This window comes from Hyposmocoma kahamanoa, unplaced genomic scaffold, assembly GCF_003589595.1.
Source record: "Hyposmocoma kahamanoa isolate Upper Pololo Valley unplaced genomic scaffold, ASM358959v1 93, whole genome shotgun sequence".
NCBI classification, from domain to species: Eukaryota; Metazoa; Arthropoda; class Insecta; order Lepidoptera; family Cosmopterigidae; genus Hyposmocoma; species Hyposmocoma kahamanoa.
The window spans coordinates 9,241,314-9,261,459 of record NW_020654810.1 but is presented as its reverse complement, the minus strand read 5'-3'; the positions used below and the strand labels follow the sequence as shown (position 1 = coordinate 9,261,459).

General features: G+C 35.4%; 1 protein-coding gene across 1 annotated transcript in view; it reads right to left on the bottom strand.

Moving 5' to 3' along the window:
• The window catches only part of LOC113237665 (NADPH--cytochrome P450 reductase), a 32,358-nt gene that overhangs the window by 3,876 nt on the left and 8,336 nt on the right, over window positions 1–20,146 (bottom strand). Inside the window, 6 exon segments of the mRNA XM_026474274.1 lie at window positions 2,492–2,738; window positions 8,575–8,816; window positions 10,197–10,324; window positions 16,783–16,977; window positions 17,430–17,554; window positions 19,302–19,451. Of these exon segments, the coding sequence (XP_026330059.1) occupies window positions 2,492–2,738; window positions 8,575–8,816; window positions 10,197–10,324; window positions 16,783–16,977; window positions 17,430–17,554; window positions 19,302–19,451 (1,087 nt within the window).

Below are 20,146 nucleotides of genomic sequence, written 5' to 3'. Positions count from 1 at the left end.
TCGGGAATCGAATCTGGGATCTCTGCGTGGCAGTCCGGCAAGGTAACCGTTCGGCCATGGAGGCTAGTCAGACCATTACCATACCATATCACAAAGGCGCTCTTTTTAGTTCTGAACCGAAAATTCTATAGTCTATGTTACTCGCTACTGAAATGAAAAATTTCATTATAATTCTGTACATGAACGGTGTGATTAGTGTGAGAAGTAAAATTATCGATATTATTGAAGCCCTGTCGATATTGTGCTATATTTAATAACCATCGATAGTTATGACACCGCTACCACTATTACTTATGTATTTACTATTTATTTTTCATAAGTACTACATTATACAACAAGAATATATAACGCACACGTACACACTCAACATAGCCCCGCACTAGGGAAACCCTGTGTCGCGGGTGCCATGGATACACACATAGACAACCACAGATGACACCCAAACTCACAAGAGAAATAAATGTAGGCCATACAAATATTTATCCCAGCCCGGGAATCGAACCCGAAACATCTGCGTGGCAGTCCGACATGGTAACCGTTCGGCCACGGAGACAGTTATACATATGAATAAATATTCATAATGTTTCTATGTTGTGACAATCAACTTCAAGTTTTTTAATTTGGTAGGCACTCGAGTTTTTTGATCATTCTTATCAAGTAATGAAGAATTAATAGAAAAATAAATTTTGCTTCAATACCTACGAATTTCTCTTGTGCGCTGTATTTGCTAAGAACACTTACAATTTTGTATAATACATATTTAAGAAACTTAAAAACCTAATCAAGAACACAATTATAACAGACATGACAGTACATAGCATTCAATCCCAATGTAAAAATAAAATATCTGCGTACGTAAATCATAATACTTTCAATGTCTTATCATCTCTATTGTATCATATTAAGAATAATAATAAAAAATAAAGACATCTTATCTTTGATACTTGTGGTTCACTAGACAGATAAATTATTTTACAAGTACTTCTTGTTTCAAGTGACTGCGATCTAGATTTGAATCCATATATTTGGAGCACAGTACTAAAAGGAATGTTAAGTACAGTTTTCTCAGTACTGAGATATCTTTCAAATTATAGCGCGTATAAGAACTGAGCAAAGATTAAGGGTCTTGGGAATGATCACGTTGTGGAATTAGGACTGAACAAATTGTTCTCTGATAATACGAATGTTGATATCAAATAATCATTATCACCAGAAGTCACTGTCAACCTTCTCATTATAACAATGATAGCCATAAAAAATATATTTTGTATTTCTTTTTCCTCTAGCTATCTCGGGAATTTCCAAAGCAACCGAATCGTATCTAGTTTGTACAGTCGATGCCCTAAGATATATGACACCCTAACCAGTCGTTAGTTAGTAGTAGTGGCTAGGGAGTCAGGTATCTTACCAAATAGTCATTTGATTCAGAGTAGATCAATGTGAAGAAAGGCGTTAAACAAAGTTTAAACTTTTACCCAGTGAATCATAAAATTCAGTTCAAAATTACTTCCTTATTGCATCAGCAGTGAAATGACGTCTTGAGAAGTTTTTTACGCGAATTTGATCTTTAATTGTATTATTTCATTAAATACATATCAAGTAAAAACAATTACCATGATCAACCCGTATACGGCTCACTGCACAGTATAGATTACCTATAAGGTTATTCCACCAAGATTTAGAACAAGCTCAAAACTTCACGTAGAGATACAGTATAAAAAACGAAAAGATTCATTTAAAAGCTACAAGAAACAATGATTCATCAATAGATATATATAGGTACATGCTGTTAACAGACTGCTAATATTATGGCCTTCGCTTTGGTAAAAAATTTAAAAAAAGATAATTATTGACCAAAATTTTTTGTATAAATAAACACATGTATGGATCTTTTTAAATCAGAATAATGCAGTGGTCATCATTGTATGAAGACGCTTACGGGTTAATCGTTTCCGCATAGATAAATAACAATATGAAGATATTTCATACGGGTCAGGCTACAAAGTGGAGATTCACTACGAGTAAACGTGCGTAAGCCGTGTACGCGTTTTTGTAAACAACGATTCTATATATATAATAAATACGATGGCATACATAAGCAATATAGTAGTAATAAAATAATATACACATACATGTATTGTATAAGTATAATAACTTACGTATATAGCGTCGCATCATAATACGCGAACGAAAACGCGGAAGTGAAACATTATAGTGGATTTGTAGTAAATCAATAGACAAAAACAACGTAGTGCGTTATATCCGTTAGAAACTTAGGTCGTGTCAACACTTCATACGTATCTGTATAGTTCAATATATACGTAATTTAAAGAAATGCTATGTGGTTCAAGGCAAGGCTTTGAGCAGAATATATATATAAATTCTATATAACGCGACGTCACGCCACGAGTTTGTTTATTAATATCCCTGCAGATATTGGAATACGCAAAATTACTTCAATTTCTAATAATACACACATAGTTGTTAATACCTCCCTGTGAAAACTTAATTATAAATTAAGAAATATATAAATTACATACCTTGGGACTTGATGAAATGGAGTAGTATCTAGGCTGTAGACGTGGTAAGAGTTCACAAAGGTGGTCCAGCGGCGGTTTACATGACTTAATATCTTCCAGAATGTGTACGATGTTCCTGCAAGCGTCCACGACGAAGGAATGATATAGGGCTTTGCCTTCTGCCGAGTTTGTGGCCATGAGGAGCAACTTCTTTTTATCCTGAAATCAAAATGTTTATTTTAAAATTGATTTATCTAGAGTTACACTTTAATAACAATAATTAACTTTTTTATGACAAAAACCGAGCTCAAAAATTTACTTATAATAATAATATAATATACTCCCGGACACATAATTCGAGCCACTGCGCGTTTTTGCCTTAAAGGGCTAGAATACAAAAATAGTGTTATCATTGAAGAAAAAGTTTTCCCCGGTTTTGCAAATCCAAATTCCCAACAAGGACTTATGGAAAAGATGTTTAGTGTACTAGTTTCAAAATTGCATAATAGTTTTTGATCAATCAAATATTGTTTAAGCTTAAAACGCTTAATACTGAAAATGCGTGATGGCTCGAATTAGTTGTCCGGGAATGTATATATCCTGGTGTGGAGCTGCACTCAATAACTATGGAAACCCTGTAACGAAGGCGCCATGCACTCACACATACAAAACCACAACTTACACCCAAACTCACGAGAGAAATAAATGTATGCCATACAAATTATTTCTCCGAGCCCGGGAATCGAACCCGAAACATCTGCGTGGCAGTCCAGCATGTAACCGTTCGGTCACAGAGGCAGTTATACGTTTTCTCTGTGATTTATTTTCATTGGAATTACATCTATGTATGTCCCAAGTTTTTAAATAAAATGAAAATTTAAATCGGTTATCGGTCAAATTCAATAAACCGAGTTCATCCCCTACTTTGCCATCCTCTGAGGTGGAATATTTTTTCAAATTTGAATGATCACTACTAAGTACCACCCCTTTCCAACAAAAAGAGAATCATCGAAATCGATTCCCAAATGTCGGAGTCATAAATAGCTTAACATACACACAAAAAATACAGACGAATTGAAAACTTCGTCCTTTTTTTAAAGTCGGTTAATAAATAATTTCAATGGCAAAAATACGTTCTTTTGTGTATGCGATTTTCCAATGGAATCATTAAAATGATTACAAGGTCTGTTATGATCTTAGGGCAGAGTCATGTAAATATATACATAAATACGATAACCAATACATATTTATTGAAACAATGATTTATTTCAACATAGTTCGTTTATTAAAGTACAAACACGTTTGTTTTTACAGCACTTGTGTAATGTACAAATGACAACGCATTCGACAGTCTAGAGCAGAGGTTTCGAAACGTTTTTGTCTCGTAGACCACCGTACCATTGTTTATGTTTTGCTTCTACTATACTAGACTGGCTTTCTAATTCGATTTTTTTTACAAAGTCATCAACTTCAAATGTGTCTTTGACAGCTGACACAGTGCTACTCACCTTGATAAGTTTAACTTCATAGTTAATGTATTAAAAAAAAATGTTAAATTTTATACATTTATTAAACCAAATACCTTGTTTATTGTAATGAGTATACTTCATAGGAAAGTATTATGTACGTACAGTCAACAGCACATCAAGCTACACATTGACTTATCTTGTTCCGTTGCACTGGAGGCGATTTTCGAACAAAAATGTGTAGTCTGAAGTGCTGTTGTCCGTACATAAGTACAGTCAAGAGCACATCAAGCTTGTCACTTTGTAATTTGGACCGTTCTTATCGTAAGCGGCATAAAGTTGGATTTTAGTTACTATCTATGCAATGTGGATTATTCCACTTACGGAAAATCAAAACCATTTTTTCCTCCATTAACGTCTCATGTACATCCGTTTGTTTTCACTTATATAGACCTCTTGTCGATTGAAATGTACCCCTGGAGGTCAATTTCAACAAAACCACTTTGGGAATCAACGGTCTAGACCACAAGTGACCCAGTTAGCTAGCTACCACTGACTTATTATATGAGATCTGCAATGATCTTATATACGTAGAAGAGCATTTATCTAAGAGCATATTATGTATTATAGTAATCGTCTGTGGGGCTCCCACTGTAGACCATATTTATAATTTATATTTGTTTATGGTCGCAGTTGTAATGTTTTTATTACGTAATGTATTATGTCTAATAATTAGATATCGGAATAGTCAGACTATATTTCTAAACTAAACTTCAAGGAATGTGTATTACATAGAGTGGATAATACCTTCCTCTGATATCCCGAAATTATTGTATTGTAAATACAAAATATAGAACAAAATTGTTCTATATTTTTGATATGTAACTAGTAATTACTTTACTACAGTCGTGTATTTGCTAGACAAGTAAATAAAAATTTAAAAAACAAATACTTTTCTCTTGACTTGTGTTCTATACACGAATAAATTTCTTTACATAGGCATTCAATCGGCGTGCATTTATTCGATAGTTTTTACATTCATTGTTATTTAAAGGTAATATAAAAATATTTGTTTGTTTGTTGAACTGCCTCCGTAGCCGACCTGTTACCATGCCGGACTGCCACGCAGAGGTCCCAGGTTCGATTCCGGGGCCGGGAGAAATATTTGTAAGGCCTACATTTATTTCTCTCGTGAGTTTGGGTATAATTTGTGGTTGTCTATGTGTGTATCCATGGCACCCGCGACACAGGGTTTCCTTAGTGCGGGGCTATGTTGAGTGTGTGCGTTATTATTATTATTATTTTAATTAATAGAATCATAAGTTCACTACGGTTACAAAAATGATTTACACCCAGTAAAAAAATATTAAAATAAGTACTTTTCTGTTCAATTGTATACAGCAAAAGAATCCATTTCGTTACCTACGATAAATCAGCATACATTTATTCGATGGTTTTCATACATTTATTGTTATTTAAAAGTAATTAGTTATTTTAAAAATATATTTTTATTTTAATAACTTTTTATAAAATCGACCACAAAAGTCTGTTTGCCACCTTTAGGCCTCGTTCCCACTATAATACCGCCGGACCGACGACTTTGCCGGGAAACTTGCACTCGGGACTAGGTGTTCACATTAAGCCGCATCTCACAAGAAAACCGGACACTAAACTCCTCACCTCAGTCGAGTTTATACCACTGCGCACGATAGACGACGAAATTGTGGTATTGTGGTGATATCTTAAAAGGCTTAATAAAGTAAAAATGGGCCAACTGAGAAATGACGAGTCAAAGATCTTCAATTATTTTCGAATGACGGCATCCTCTTTGGATGAACACCGAAAAGGCACGCGGGGAGTACAGGTGGGGCGAGCGGAGTTCAGGGATTCCGGAGCAAGTCTGAGCAAGTTCGTTCACATTACTCCGATCCGGGCGTTCTGCCGGTCCACAGTGACTTTAATTGGAATTCTTTATCGATTATGCTTTACTGTCCTCTACAGCACGTGATCGTTATCACGAGGGCATTGTCCTTCATTGCACTTATTATTATTATATTAATATACCTACATAATTAATAACTCATTTATTTGCGAAAACACAGGTTGTACAGAAATTGACATGTAACAAAATAAGTTTTAAATTTAGTGTTCCTTTTGATTTTATTAATTTATTTTTAAGTTGATTATTGATCAATTAATTACGCCTCTGAAAAGAAATTAGTAAACTCTGTAACACCCATCATAATATATTAAAATCTAACTTAAAACTTAACACAAAAAAGTCAGTAATGTTGGACAGAAAACCATATAAAATACGCAAGTCAGCGTCAATATGAAGCGCAATGAATGATGTTAAAACTACTTATTGCTTACAGTGAGCAAAATCGGGCAGTAGAACATGATGACGATGATTGCTAATTAACTTTTACTTTAGTTGTACGAAGTTGTTTAGTTCTTTAAAGTACAGAGGCTTCTGGAGTTTAGGCGTCAACTTTACATACACCCAGTATATTAGCCAACAAGAAATAAGTAAATACCTATATGAACAATTTAACAAATCATGGTAGAACGACTGTCTCTTTGAATAAATGAGTTGATTCCCTATTTGTATATAGGATTGGTTTTTATAGACATATTTGTTCATTACAATGCACAGAACACGCGGTTACAGTTATTGGTAAACAATCTTTTAAAATCTGTGTACCTAAATACATTTACACCGAACATTTAGAACATACAACACACATTATTTATATTTATTTATATATTTACGAATTTTGTTTTGCTGGATTAGATAACCATAGAAAGATTTACTCAGCACATGCTCAGCATGAAGAACAGAACACATGATTACAGTTACTGATACACAAATCCTTAAGCATTTTTTGTATTAAAATTTTATGAAAATACGTTGTTAGGTTTTCGTTTAATGATAGTAATGGTTTCAACGAGTGATGTATTATATAGCCAACATTTATATAATAATAATAATAACATACACACTAAACATAGCCCCGCACTAGGGAAACCCTGTGTTGCGGCTGCCATTGACACACACAAACACAACCACAAATTACACCCAAACTCACGAGAGAAATAAATGTAGACCATACAAATATTTCTCCCGGCCCGGGAATCGAACCTAGGACCTCATGGTAACCGTACAGTCACAGAGGTAAATTAATTATTATTACCCAACATGAAATATTTTATTATTAAATACTTTTAAATAAAGAAAAATAGTTAATTACCCTTTTCATATCCGTTGATATAAAAAGGGTAATTAATAATTCAGTAACAACAAAAAAATTGAAATTAGTAATAGTAATGCAAATATTCCAGTACAAAGGTTGGGCGACAATATATCCAGCGATAGCAAACTAATTTTAGTTTATCGACGTCGGGCGAGCCATCGGCCGCTGTCGAGCTAATATCGTTCCTCTGGTACCTGGTACAGTGAAATCCCTAATTTGAGACCATAGCAATAGATGTGATTGTTGAATACATTATTATCAGTATCACACACGCTGATAACGTGTAAGTAGTCACACTATTTTACGGTTGTTGATGTTATTTTACTATAAAGAGCGATCAAATCAACTTAAATGTAGAAGCTGTACGTTGTTTTTATATAGTTGCATAATTTACATTGCATTCGGTTCCGAAACCGTGACGCCAACCGAAATATTAAGGAAATACTTGTTAAAATTAATTTTTGGATATCTTTAATAATATCTTTAATATTGAAAGAAATTTAATATTGAAACTATTTTCGAATCGCGTATATTTATTTTATCAAACAAACTAAAGTTTCGGACCTTTTACAGGTGCCATGGTCACGACTGACTATGTCGGCGATTTACATTCGAAAAAATAGTTCCATTTCCGATGTGTAATGATCGCGTAAAGCCAAAAACTCGATATCTTTAATATTCTAGAATTGTTGTGGTCTACATGTCCAGAAATCTGTACAAAGTTTCTTTTTAATGGGCTATAAAGGACGCAAAAATGGATGGCGCTGGTAGTACTCGCGTATTTGGGACCCCTCCCAACATAGATGTGATTAGGGTTGCCAGGTCTTAAAACCAAATAGCCGGCCAGACCAACTATAGTCGGACATTTTGGTAATAAGGCTGGACATATATTTTTAAGGATTTGCGTCGTAATTTTGATACGACAATATTTTTAAAGTAATACCAAGCTTTTCTGATCATGATTTATACGTCCTACTGCTGGGCACGGGTCTACTCTCAAGCGAGGGTAGGACGTAATCTGCCACCCCAATGCAGGGTGAGGACTTCACACGTTTTTAGAGGGTTGTGAACCTTCATTCATCAAAAATACGCCAATTTTTATAAATTTTCATTAATTAATTAACCATAAAACTGAATAAATCAGTCTTCTTTATTATTAATCATTGCAACGGCTATCCATCGAAACGGAACAAAACTTGGCTAAATACAAAAATGTCTGGTGTTTCGGTCACCGTCTAATTTTGCACGTTCACGCATCCAAAAAGCTTTATCCGGACGCCCGGCAACGCTACGCGTAAAGTGTCGTTCAGAAGGCAAATCAAGTTCAAATCTTACCTCTTCATCTGAGCAGTATTCCGCAAGTTCTCTCAAAATGTGAGTACGTGGCAGTGCTGTTATTTCCACATAATGCGACATGGCAGTACGGTACGACGTAGGGCAGGGGAATGGATGCTTTTTGCTGCTCTCCTGATCAGTGTTAATAAGGGAGAAGATTTCGTCAAGATCAGATTCCGTTAATTCGCCTAGACGCTCAACCAATTCAGTGTCGTTGATTGGATATACCGCCACGTGGTCACCTGAAATGGTATAGCTAACTTAATTAAATAATTCCAGAAGCTAAAATGGAGACTAAATCCAACATTGTGAACAACATTTGTCAAGTCCATTTTTATGTCTGTAAATTAAATTAGAATTTAAAAATTGAATTGTCCATATTAAAGAATTCATTAATTATATGGAAAAAATAAGGAAAGATGTATGAGTCACTTATGGGGTCATTACAGTTTTTAGGGAAAACGACACAGTACAGTAGTACAGAAGATCGTGATAGGGTAAACCTTCTCCAATGTAACGCACACACACTCAACATGGTCCCGCACTAGGGAAACCCTGTGTCGCGGGTGCCATAAACACACACATAGACAACCACAAATTACACCCAAACTCACGAGAGAAATAAATGTAGACCATACAAATATTTTTCCCGGCCCGGGAATCGAACCTGGGACCTCTGCGTGTCAGGCCGGCATGGTAACCTATCGGCCATTAAGGCAGTATTAATTCATTCCAACGAGATACGAAAAGAATATTTCTAAGATAAGTTTCTTAAATTACATTTATTGTTAGGTATATAGAAAGCATAAGGCTACATATTATGATTATTATATCGACCCTGGAAAGTTAAAAACATCTAACGTGCATTAAAATTTGGAAAATATTACAGAGAAAATGATTTAAGGAATTTTTTTAAAGAAAAAGAAATGACGACTCTAATTTTATTTGTTATAGGCAAAACTGGATAGTTTCACCTATTCCATGTAACAAATAAAATTAGATAAAATTAGATTAGTTAGCATAATGTCTAACACAGTTTGCTGGGAGACGTTCGGTTCAAATCTGGCCAGATTGAAGAATTTTTTTCTAAGTGTACATAATCTTTGTATTAGTAATTATAACAAACTAGTGGAGTAATTTCAGAAAAAATAATTGAATATCATGGTGGTTAAACATTCTGACATTCAATAAAAATTCAATTCAAATCAAATCAAATCAAAATCTTTATTTCAGACAAGATATCCATAAAGTGTTAGTAACAAAATCCTTACCATCTATGTTAATAAGAGTTAAATAAAATTAAGATAAATAAAAAATAATAAAAGTTAAATAAAATTAAGTTATAATTTTTGTTTCTTAAAAAAATTACTCTAAATCGCTCTCCCGCAATATTTTCTAAATGCACGTTAGACCTTTCCAGCGGCATATTTTTTCCTAATACCAAATTTTTTTACATAAATAATACAATTTTATCACAAGTTTAGCCTATGGTAAAATTAATTTACGCTACCCCTAAAAATCCCTGAAGTTAGAATACGTACCTATTTGACCTTGGTGTTGAATTATCTAAAGTGACATAAACTAGAAATATGTATAAAGAATTAAATTGAAAACCTTCTTACCAGCCTCGTATCGCATTTTGGAGTCCGCAATATTGAGTTCGAGATGCAAACACGACCTATCTCCGCCTTTATGGAGCTCACGATTAACTTGGATTTGGGCTAGGAAGGGATTCTTTGCGTCATGAGGTCTGAAAGAAAAGTCTCATATTATTGAAAGATGCAAAATGAGAATGCTGACTATGGATAATCAGTACCAGAAAAGTAAATAGATACGGAAAAAGTAACTACCTAACACACACGCGCTCAGATCATCAAAATTCAGACATGTAACGTCTTGAACAGCGTAAAAGCCATAATATAGCACTATACAGCGCTATATAGTCTTATGTATATCTATATTAATATTGTCCTAGAGTAATTTAAAGCCGCAACACAAAATTCTTGTAAACAAGACTTCTAAAATTAAAGGTAGTAATATAAATGAATGTACAAATAGTATCCAAGTAAATTAAGTAATAATTATTACTGCTTTATTACTTGTAATATAAACAAGTTACTTATTTAAGTACTTTGTAAGTTTATTATCTCTAATACTTCGACTGAAGGACTTGTAACCATGATCATAAAATAAATTTAAAAAACAACTGAAGGACCTGAATCCAAGGTTATGAAATTTTTTTTTAAACTGCTGCTGCGGAATCCATGCGGTGCATTTCATGAATGTACTTATATTTTATTCATATCTATCCAGTGTGATGGATTTATACCAAATAATAAATTCACGCAAAACACCGGTATCATGACTCAAAATAAAAAATCGAAGAAACTAGTTAAAATACGAACGTCGTATCCTCCTAGAGATAACTATTTAGGAAAAAGATATCAACATCATTAGCGTGTAGAGATAATAGATAGCGATAATTAACATAATGATTATCGAAGTTACATCAGATTTCCAGGAAATTCTAATGGTCTAATTTACTTGAAAAATATTGGAAATCCTGTAACAGGTACTGAGAATTAATCTATAAGAAAATTAACATAATAATATGAGTTTAGAAATAAGGCAGCCCGTTGTACATTAATATTATTACGTTGTCTTGTTAGCATAAGCCTAAGATAATGTAAGAATAAATATGTTAAAACCATGGAGCATATTTCTATGGTTAAAACATACATTTCCTATATCTTCCTTAACTATTTCTGCCGCCAAGCAGTAATGTCAGAATTACTGTGTTCCTGTTTTGAAGGTTAAGGGTGCTGGTGAAATTACAGGCACATGGGACTTGTCAACTTGTCTCGGGGTAACGGGCGCAGTGGCAGTGCCCCGCAGATCTTTGCGATTTTAAGCTCTAAGTGGCACTGCAACTATTATGGATAGGCGTGTAGTGTACCATCAGGAGCACGAAAAATATACATTAAAAAAAATACATACATTACAGTTCTGTTTTCATTGTAATTTTTAATGTACAAAAAAAAATGCAATAAAATATTATATATAATATAAAATATGCTGGACATATTGAGCTCAGGGAATCAACTGTACTTTAGAGTACCAGAGTAAAGAAACACCAAGGCAGTACCCACAGCACTCAAACCAGAACCAATTTTGAACAGCAACCAATTTTTAATTCCTCAAGATGGTCTCTCTGGAAATCGAGTTATCGAACCCAGGGCCCCTCATCCAGCGCCCACAATGCTAACCACGAAGCCATAAAATATATTTTATGCGTTCATTTCTACCAAAGAAAACTTATTCTCATTCTGTGATCCTACCCACCTTAACTTATGATATGAGTTAATAGAATAAACCAAATGGACAAAACGTTTTACGCTAAGAACGACGATAGAAGAGGGTAAAGAACTAAAAGAAACAACACTATTATGCTTAATAACGTCAATTAAACCACAACGGAACTGCATGCAATTTTATTGCTGTAGTAGCAAAATAACTGACACACAATGAACAACTACTTATCTATATTAGCAATAACTTTTGTATATTCAATAGCATAATTTTAAGTAATATTGACAAATCAATCGAAAAAATGGGATAAGCAAATTATGAAGAAAAAACGGATAACAAGCCATACACACCTGCCACACTAATATAGATACATTAAAAAAAATTGTATAAAATTGACCAACTTCTGCTGTCGCAATTTTTTTTCCCATACAATGACGTCATCCTTATAATAGACTAATGCTCGTATTCCAGAACTCTATTCAATGCTCAAGTCAGGATTTGAGCAGACTTGAGTATGATTTCAAGCACTGGAAATACGACCCTAATGGCAAGGCCTTGAGTATGATTTTCAGTGCTCACTGCAATATTCAAGTCCTGAGTTGAGTATTGAGTAGAGTTCTGGAATACGACCCTATTATCTATTAGCATGAAAAGAAATTAGTAAATTTTATTCATTTTGTATCATAAAATATTTTATGAAATTTGACCAACTTCTGCTATCTCGATTTTTTCGTCGCATGCAATGAAATGATCCCTTTATGAAACTGAATCAATCAGCACTAAAACACGCAGTAAAAAAATTTTTCACGAATTTTGTTCATTTTTATGGACGACTCACGCTTGACCAAATTTTGGGTATGCCAAAACTGTTTTCACAAAAAAAGACAATAGTTTCATAAGACACTTTTCTTGTATCTTATATGGTTTCGGATTTCCTCATATGGTCCCATTAAAAAAAAAACACTGTACGTTTGCACTATACAAAGTGTTCCATTGAATATATGCATTCCAATCCAATTTGTACAGGCAGCATTAATAGAATCTGTAAAATATTCTGCACAAACAATAGTACTTGTATAACATGACAATGTAGTACTTTACAGAACATCATTAACCGATTTATACCTCCCACTGCTGGGCACGAGTCTCCTCACAGGAGCAGTTTTAGGCCATAGTCCGCCACTGTGGCCCAATGCGAGTTGGGGACATCACACGTTTTCCGAGAGTTCTGAACATTTTTCGACGTACAAATTTCATCCCAATGCTGTTCTTCACCGAAAAGCTTACGGTAAATTTCAAATTAAATTTCGCACAGGAATTACAAGAAACTCAGAGGTACGAGCCCGGCTATCCGAGCCTTTATGGACATTGAAGGAGCCTTCGACAAAACCAACTTCTCCAGCATACAATCAGCACTGAGGAGGCACGAAGTGGATGAAGTGCTGGATTAGCAACATGCTAAAATTAAGAACAATAAAAACAACAGCAAATAAGACCCCATGGGCCATAGTAGGGAAGGGATGCCCTCAAGGAGGGGTACTGTCGCCTCTGCTGTGGAACATGGTCCTAAATGACCTCATCATTAAACTGAACAAAGAACATTTCTATATAGTAGGATATGCTGATGACATAGCTATACTGGTAACAGGAAATTATGCCAATGTACTCTGCGACATTACACAAGCTGCACGCCGGATTGTGGAAAGATGGTGCAGGGCATATGAACTATCGGTAAACCCAACAAAGACGGAACTAGTAATGTTTACAAACAAAAGACTACTGGGTAACTACCTACTACCCAAACTCTTCAGAAAAGAAGTACAGATATCAACCGAAGTCAAGTACTTGGGAGTAATACTGGACAACAAGTTGTATTGGAACAAGCATCTGGACAACAAAATTAAAAAAGCCACTATCACCTTCTGGCAGTGCCATACAATGGTAGGTAAACAATGGGGACTCTCACCCAAAATAACACTATGGCTCTACACAGCGGTGATAAGACCCATGATCAGTTACGGCGCGATAGTATGGTGGCCACGAACCAAACTGACGACCGCAACCGACAAGCTGGAAAAATTCCAAAGACTCGCTTGCATGGCAACGACCGACTGCATGAGGACAACTCCGACTGCGGCACTCGAAGCGATGCTGGACTTGCGACCCCTCCCAATGTTCATCAGACAGGAAGCGGCGTCAACAGCAGTGCGTCTAAACAGAACCGGCCTTTGGAAGCACATGAGGACCCCACATACAGAAATCCTTTATAAGACAGTCAATGAGGAACCGCTACTGGAGGCGGCTGTGGATAGGATCCCAAAACAATACATATTCGACAAAAAATACAAGATACAATTGTTTGAAGATCCAAATGAAGGACTGAACCCCAGAGAGGTCCGCGTCTTCACTGATGGATCTAAAACAAATTCAGGAACAGGTACTGGGGTATTCTCAGAAGACCTCAATATCAGGATATCAACACCGCTTGGTGACCACAACACAGCATTCCAGGCTGAAATGCATGGGCATCAAGTTGGCGGCATAAGCAATCATAGCGAGAAGAGTAAAGAACCACTCCATTCGAATACTCTCTGACAGTATGTCAGTACTTCAAGCACTGAACAGCTATGACATAAACTCAGGGCTCATTTATGAATGCCATCAAGCACTCATGGAGGTATGTATACAAAACCACTTAACTCTACAGTGGATTAAAGGACACAGCGGCTCACGTGGCAATGACGCAGCAGATGAACTAGCCAGAAAAGGGTCGGAGACGGACGCATTAGGACCAGAACCCATAGTGTCCCTCCCCTACCAATGGTCCAGAACAACTATACACAAAGGTACAAAAACTTCACATAATAATACATGGACCACCCTAACGGTTTGTAGACAGGCGAGGGAAGCACTCCCAACGCTCAATGCCAGTCTATCACGAATATTAATTAAACTCAACAGGCAAGAGCTTCGCACTCTAACTGCCGCCCTAACAGGTCATGGTCCATACAATAAACACCTTTTCTATTTAGGTATCACAGTGCTCCGGCGTGGCCAACTACAGGGCAAAGTACCTTGGAGTGCCAAGGTCGCTCCCCGAAGTCTTCAGCAAACCGAGGAGGCTGCTGAGATTCCTGGAGGAGCTTGGGTGGCACGAGTAGGACCCTGCACCCACCACACGCAAAATAGGCGCCTTGACGTCGAGTTGCGGACACCAGCCCGTTACACCAAGTATCAAGTACCAAGAGCCCGGTTTCGAACCCACGGCCTCTGCTTGAGAGGCGGTAGGTCAAACCATTAAGCTACCACGGCTAACAGTAGAGCAAGCACAACAGGGCGCGACTTGCGCGAGATCGAGATAAATCGTGAAAAACTGTATGTCGTGCTAGCCCTACAGAACAACTATTTCCACAATATCTCTCGGCAATCTTCGTCTTTCGGTCGGATTTATTTGCCCTATTGCAGTCGGTACAGACCGGTCACCGGACGCAATCGCAAAACATACTATTATTCTTTATTTTGATTATATGTTTTTGAAGGACAGATAATATGTACATATTGAAATTTATCAGTTCTGACGCATCCCGACACGACACGTCATACAACTGTAAATATATACAGGTCACGACGATTGACTGACGCAGTGACAGTAATAATCGCAAATTACCTCGAAACCTTAAAAAAGTACGTATTCCGAATGATAATTATTACAGATGATAAATCTAATAATTTTATTACACATGGAATTTATATTCACGTAATATTGCCGTGAGATATTAAGAAAATAGATATACTTAAGTACTGTAACTAAGGAAAAAAATAGTATTGTCAATGGCAATTAAACAAATAATGTCAGGGAAAATGAAACAATACCATCTTAGAAGCTATACAGAGTGGCATTTATAAAGGTCCCTAAGAATGTTAAGTGGTGATTAGCATTACTAGAAATCACTTTTAATATGGGGGCCCCCACTGAAAATGAGAAAAATAACTACAAAAGCTTAGGACAGCAGCCAAATTTACATAAGACCAAATAAATACATATAATATTTTTTTATAAAACTAAAACAAAACAATGTGTATTGTATGCATGTGAGTATAATTACAGCCTACTAATTTATCACAATTCTCTTGTGCATAATGAATTTTGTTGATTACTTCCATTGTATATATGCATTTAAATTGTAAAATTAAATTATTTTGTAGTACTACAGGTGGCAGGACAGATTTACAGTACAGTATTAATATCCCACCAAGTTTCAGCAGGTTTACTTGAACTGTACAAGTGGGCAGCCTACAGTTCCAAACACTGTAGAGAAGCTCCATCCATGAACAGGATTGGCATCAGAATGCTCACTAGAGTTTTAACAGAACTTTGTGGCTTGAACAAGTATATGTCAAATATTGGGCAGAAAGAGAGTAGAGAGCGTAGATTCTGCCACGAGGCAGATGAAACTCCTGTTCTCTTCTCACCCAATATTACCCCCTGACGGATGTACGAAGCTCCATACTAGGAAGGCACATGCCACAACCATAGGACATAAAATCTGTCAGAGCCAGCAAAGTCCATCAGTTCTTCAATGCTGTCAGCCTTGGCTCCAAACTGTAATTAGCGGTGATCACAATAGATCAGCTGATGGTCGCAATGATGAGGGGTTACTTATGCCCCAAATTAAACCACCCTAATAATAATAATACACGGTGACTAATTTTCTTCATATAACTTTATTTTGTCTTCTACAACTTCCCCTTTATTTCTTGTTCCTGCCTCTATCTCTTTATTTGCAGTTGAGTTTCAAATATTTTATTTGGAGTCAAGGTCTGTTGGAGCAAGGTCCTAAAGGTATAAATGGACAAGGATATTGTGGTAGTGGCAAAAAATATATTGTTAATACTTACGGTCTCTGAACCTGCAGGGAGTGCAATCTGGCGATTTCACCAGTAAAAACGTTATTAGACGGTATTTCTCCAGGAGCATGCTTAACTAAACGGAACTGCCTTGTTAGCTCTTCCTCGCCTGTGCTCTCAATGTTGAACATTTCACATACAGCTGGCCAGAACTTATCCTTCCAGGTGATAAAGTCATCTTCAATGCTGCAACATTATGACTATGTTTATATATTGTATATTACTAATGACTTTCTGAAGGTTACAAGGTGATCATACAAAATATTCCTACAAAAATTATTAAATTGAATTACTTACATTAAATCTATAATACAGTAAAAACCACTGATTGTTTATAATTATACCAATAATATTATTTTGTTTCCAATAATTACCCTGCTTATTTTCTTAGGGTTGGGAGATATCACTCTATGCATGCTCATTATGATTTGTGAATAAAGTATATTTTGGTGAAATAAATAAATACTTTTTTATTTTAATCACCTATCAATATTGTATTAATTTTAAATTTAAGTACAATTACAAATAAAGAATATGTTATTATACATTTTTATTGATTAAAGCAGCAAGTTACGCCATATCTTGTGAAATAAAATTGACTAGAAACATGTTTGTTAAAAAAATGTGATTATACTTACTTTGCATCATCATCACCCAGACCCAATTCATAAACTCTAGTAGCTCCGAGATCTTCCAATCGTTTATCCATGTCAATAGCAACTGCATTGTAGTGCTCATATGTTTTGTTGCCTAGACCGAAAACCTTAAAAAATGTGTTCAACAATAATTTCAAACATCATTACAAGCTGCCTAATCTTAGTTGTTGAATATTTTTATAACTTATACTTAAATATAACCTAAATTTAAACTAAAAAGATTCGAAGATTGTAGCTTATTGTCCTATATGAAACTATACTATTATTGCAATTATTAATACAAAGACCGAACACTCAGAAAAAATTCCTTCGATCCGGCCGGATTCGAACCGACGTCTTCAAGCTTACTGTGCCAGACGCTATACCAACTAAGCCACGGAACGAACTTGCGGACCTCACGAATTTGAATGTGCTTGCGTTGTGTCTTTGTATTTGGTTTTTCAACGACTTTTTAGTCGTAGCGCCATCTATGAGAAATCTATGAAAGATTTATCACCATCAAGATTTATACTATTATTTTTAAAAGTATTTATTTACATCATTTTCCTCAAACATAGACCTGTAACAGAGGACAAGAAAACTAATTTTAACAAGTTTTGGAAAATAGGTACATACCAAATATCGTAACTTTAATAACGGTAATATTAAACGTCTTTTGGTTGTTAGTTCTGTAAAATATCTAGGCAGTAATCTAACAAGAACACCCATTTTAACTAAATTATTACGACACTATATAAATTATCTATTTACACTTATTATATACATGAAGTCAGTAGCAATGTATTTGATAAGATTGTTAAGTTTTACATGATTTATTGATGTAAATACGCTAATTTTTATTAAAACTTTTGCGTAAGGAGCACAAGTACACTTCGCCTACGTTTGACACTTAGACACATTATTATTTGTTACTTTTTTTTATTTGGCAGTTCGCAGTGTGTTTGTGCCATTAAAAAACGGGGAACTTATTCATGTAAAAATAATTAATGCAAAGAAAAATACATTGGAGAGGGGATCAGTGAGGTTATAAATGTAACAAAGCAAAGACAACACTTTTGAGACAATACTTTGACATTTCGTCAACAGTGTGACCATTTTTAGAATCAAATTGTACATAAAAGATTTTTGTCTAATGCAAAAAATTTCGTTTATAATTCTAAAATGCACCAAAATTAAATACGTACAATAAATTATTTAATTTACAGCTAAGAATTATGATGATGTAAAAAATATATACTTTTTTTTATACTATAACATCAAGTGACGGGACGAACTAGTCGTGCGCCCAGTGGTAAGCTACATGCCTATCCATGAAGGTTGCAGTGCCAGTCAGAGCTTAAAATAGCAAAGATCTTAGGGACACTGTCACTGGGCGCGTCACTCTAAGACTAAAGTTGACAAGTCCCATATGCCAGCACACTTACCCTTTCAAAGCGGAACACAGAAATGCTCACATTACTGCTTGGCAGCGGTAATAGGTAAGATCAAGGTCACATATGCTAGTACAATTTTTCTCCGCCTGGAGCGCCATTTTTCGTATTGCAACATTATTACATTAAATTTGTCTTTTGCTTTGCCTCGTCACCTCACCATATCACACATAGCCAAGGTACTGCCTACTTTGTTTCATAATATTTTATGAATCTACCTAATATGATGTATGTAGGTAGATATACATGATTCTACTGTGCTGTGTATAATATAAATGCCATATCCATTACATTATACAGGTCAATGACTAACATAACTATTCATTTATTTATTACTACGTACTTACTACATCTTTATCTAAGTAAATTTATGCGTATATCCCTTCGTTACTTTGGGTAATTACGTAATCTTGTTGATACGTACAGCGTAATTCAAACCGGTTAGATCTGGTTCTCCATTTTTGAGCCATTCATAAAACTCCATTGCGTTGTCGGTAGGGTCTCCTTCACCGTACGTTGCCATGCAGAATACAGCCAGTGAGTTGGGAATGTCTTTTAGTTTCGTCAATTCTTCCTACAACAAAAGAACCTTAATTGATATTGTACTACAGATAGTTTAACATCATCTTTCGACTACTACTTGGTATGAATCCCGGCAAACAGAAACATGCCGTATCATAAATTTATTAACATTTTTTGACCCCCTTCCTGAAATCTTGAAAACTGTTCGGCAATAAAGGAAGCTTCTGAATTACGAGTTACGGTAGTTTTTAAGTGCTCAATATTTCGACAACTTTCTATAAAATAATAATGTACGATTCCTACCGGAACGAGCATGTGGAAACCGTTTTCTGTTGTGCAATATTGTCTATTGCCTGGTAATCAATAACTAGGTTAGTATTCAGAAGTATACAGAGCAAACAGTAGTTTATTTACGCGGTACTCTGACCGTCAAATTAACTAGAGAAATGCACTAATAACTAGCAATATGTAATTCGCATAATATTTAGTAATGCTGGACGATAGACAGATTCGTGATAGTGCTTATACCCTGAAATCTAATAATTGAGTATTCAAGTACTACTGGCAGAGCCTAAGTTTAATATACCTTCCTACTTATTATATTTAAATTTTTGAACATCATCATTGCAGGAAATTCCTATATTGCAAGTTAGCTTAGGTTTTAGCTCCACTCATATATAAGGTACTCTTTGGTTAGCTCGGATTGCATGAATTAAATCCGCCATCCCTTTTCTATCTTCGGGAGAC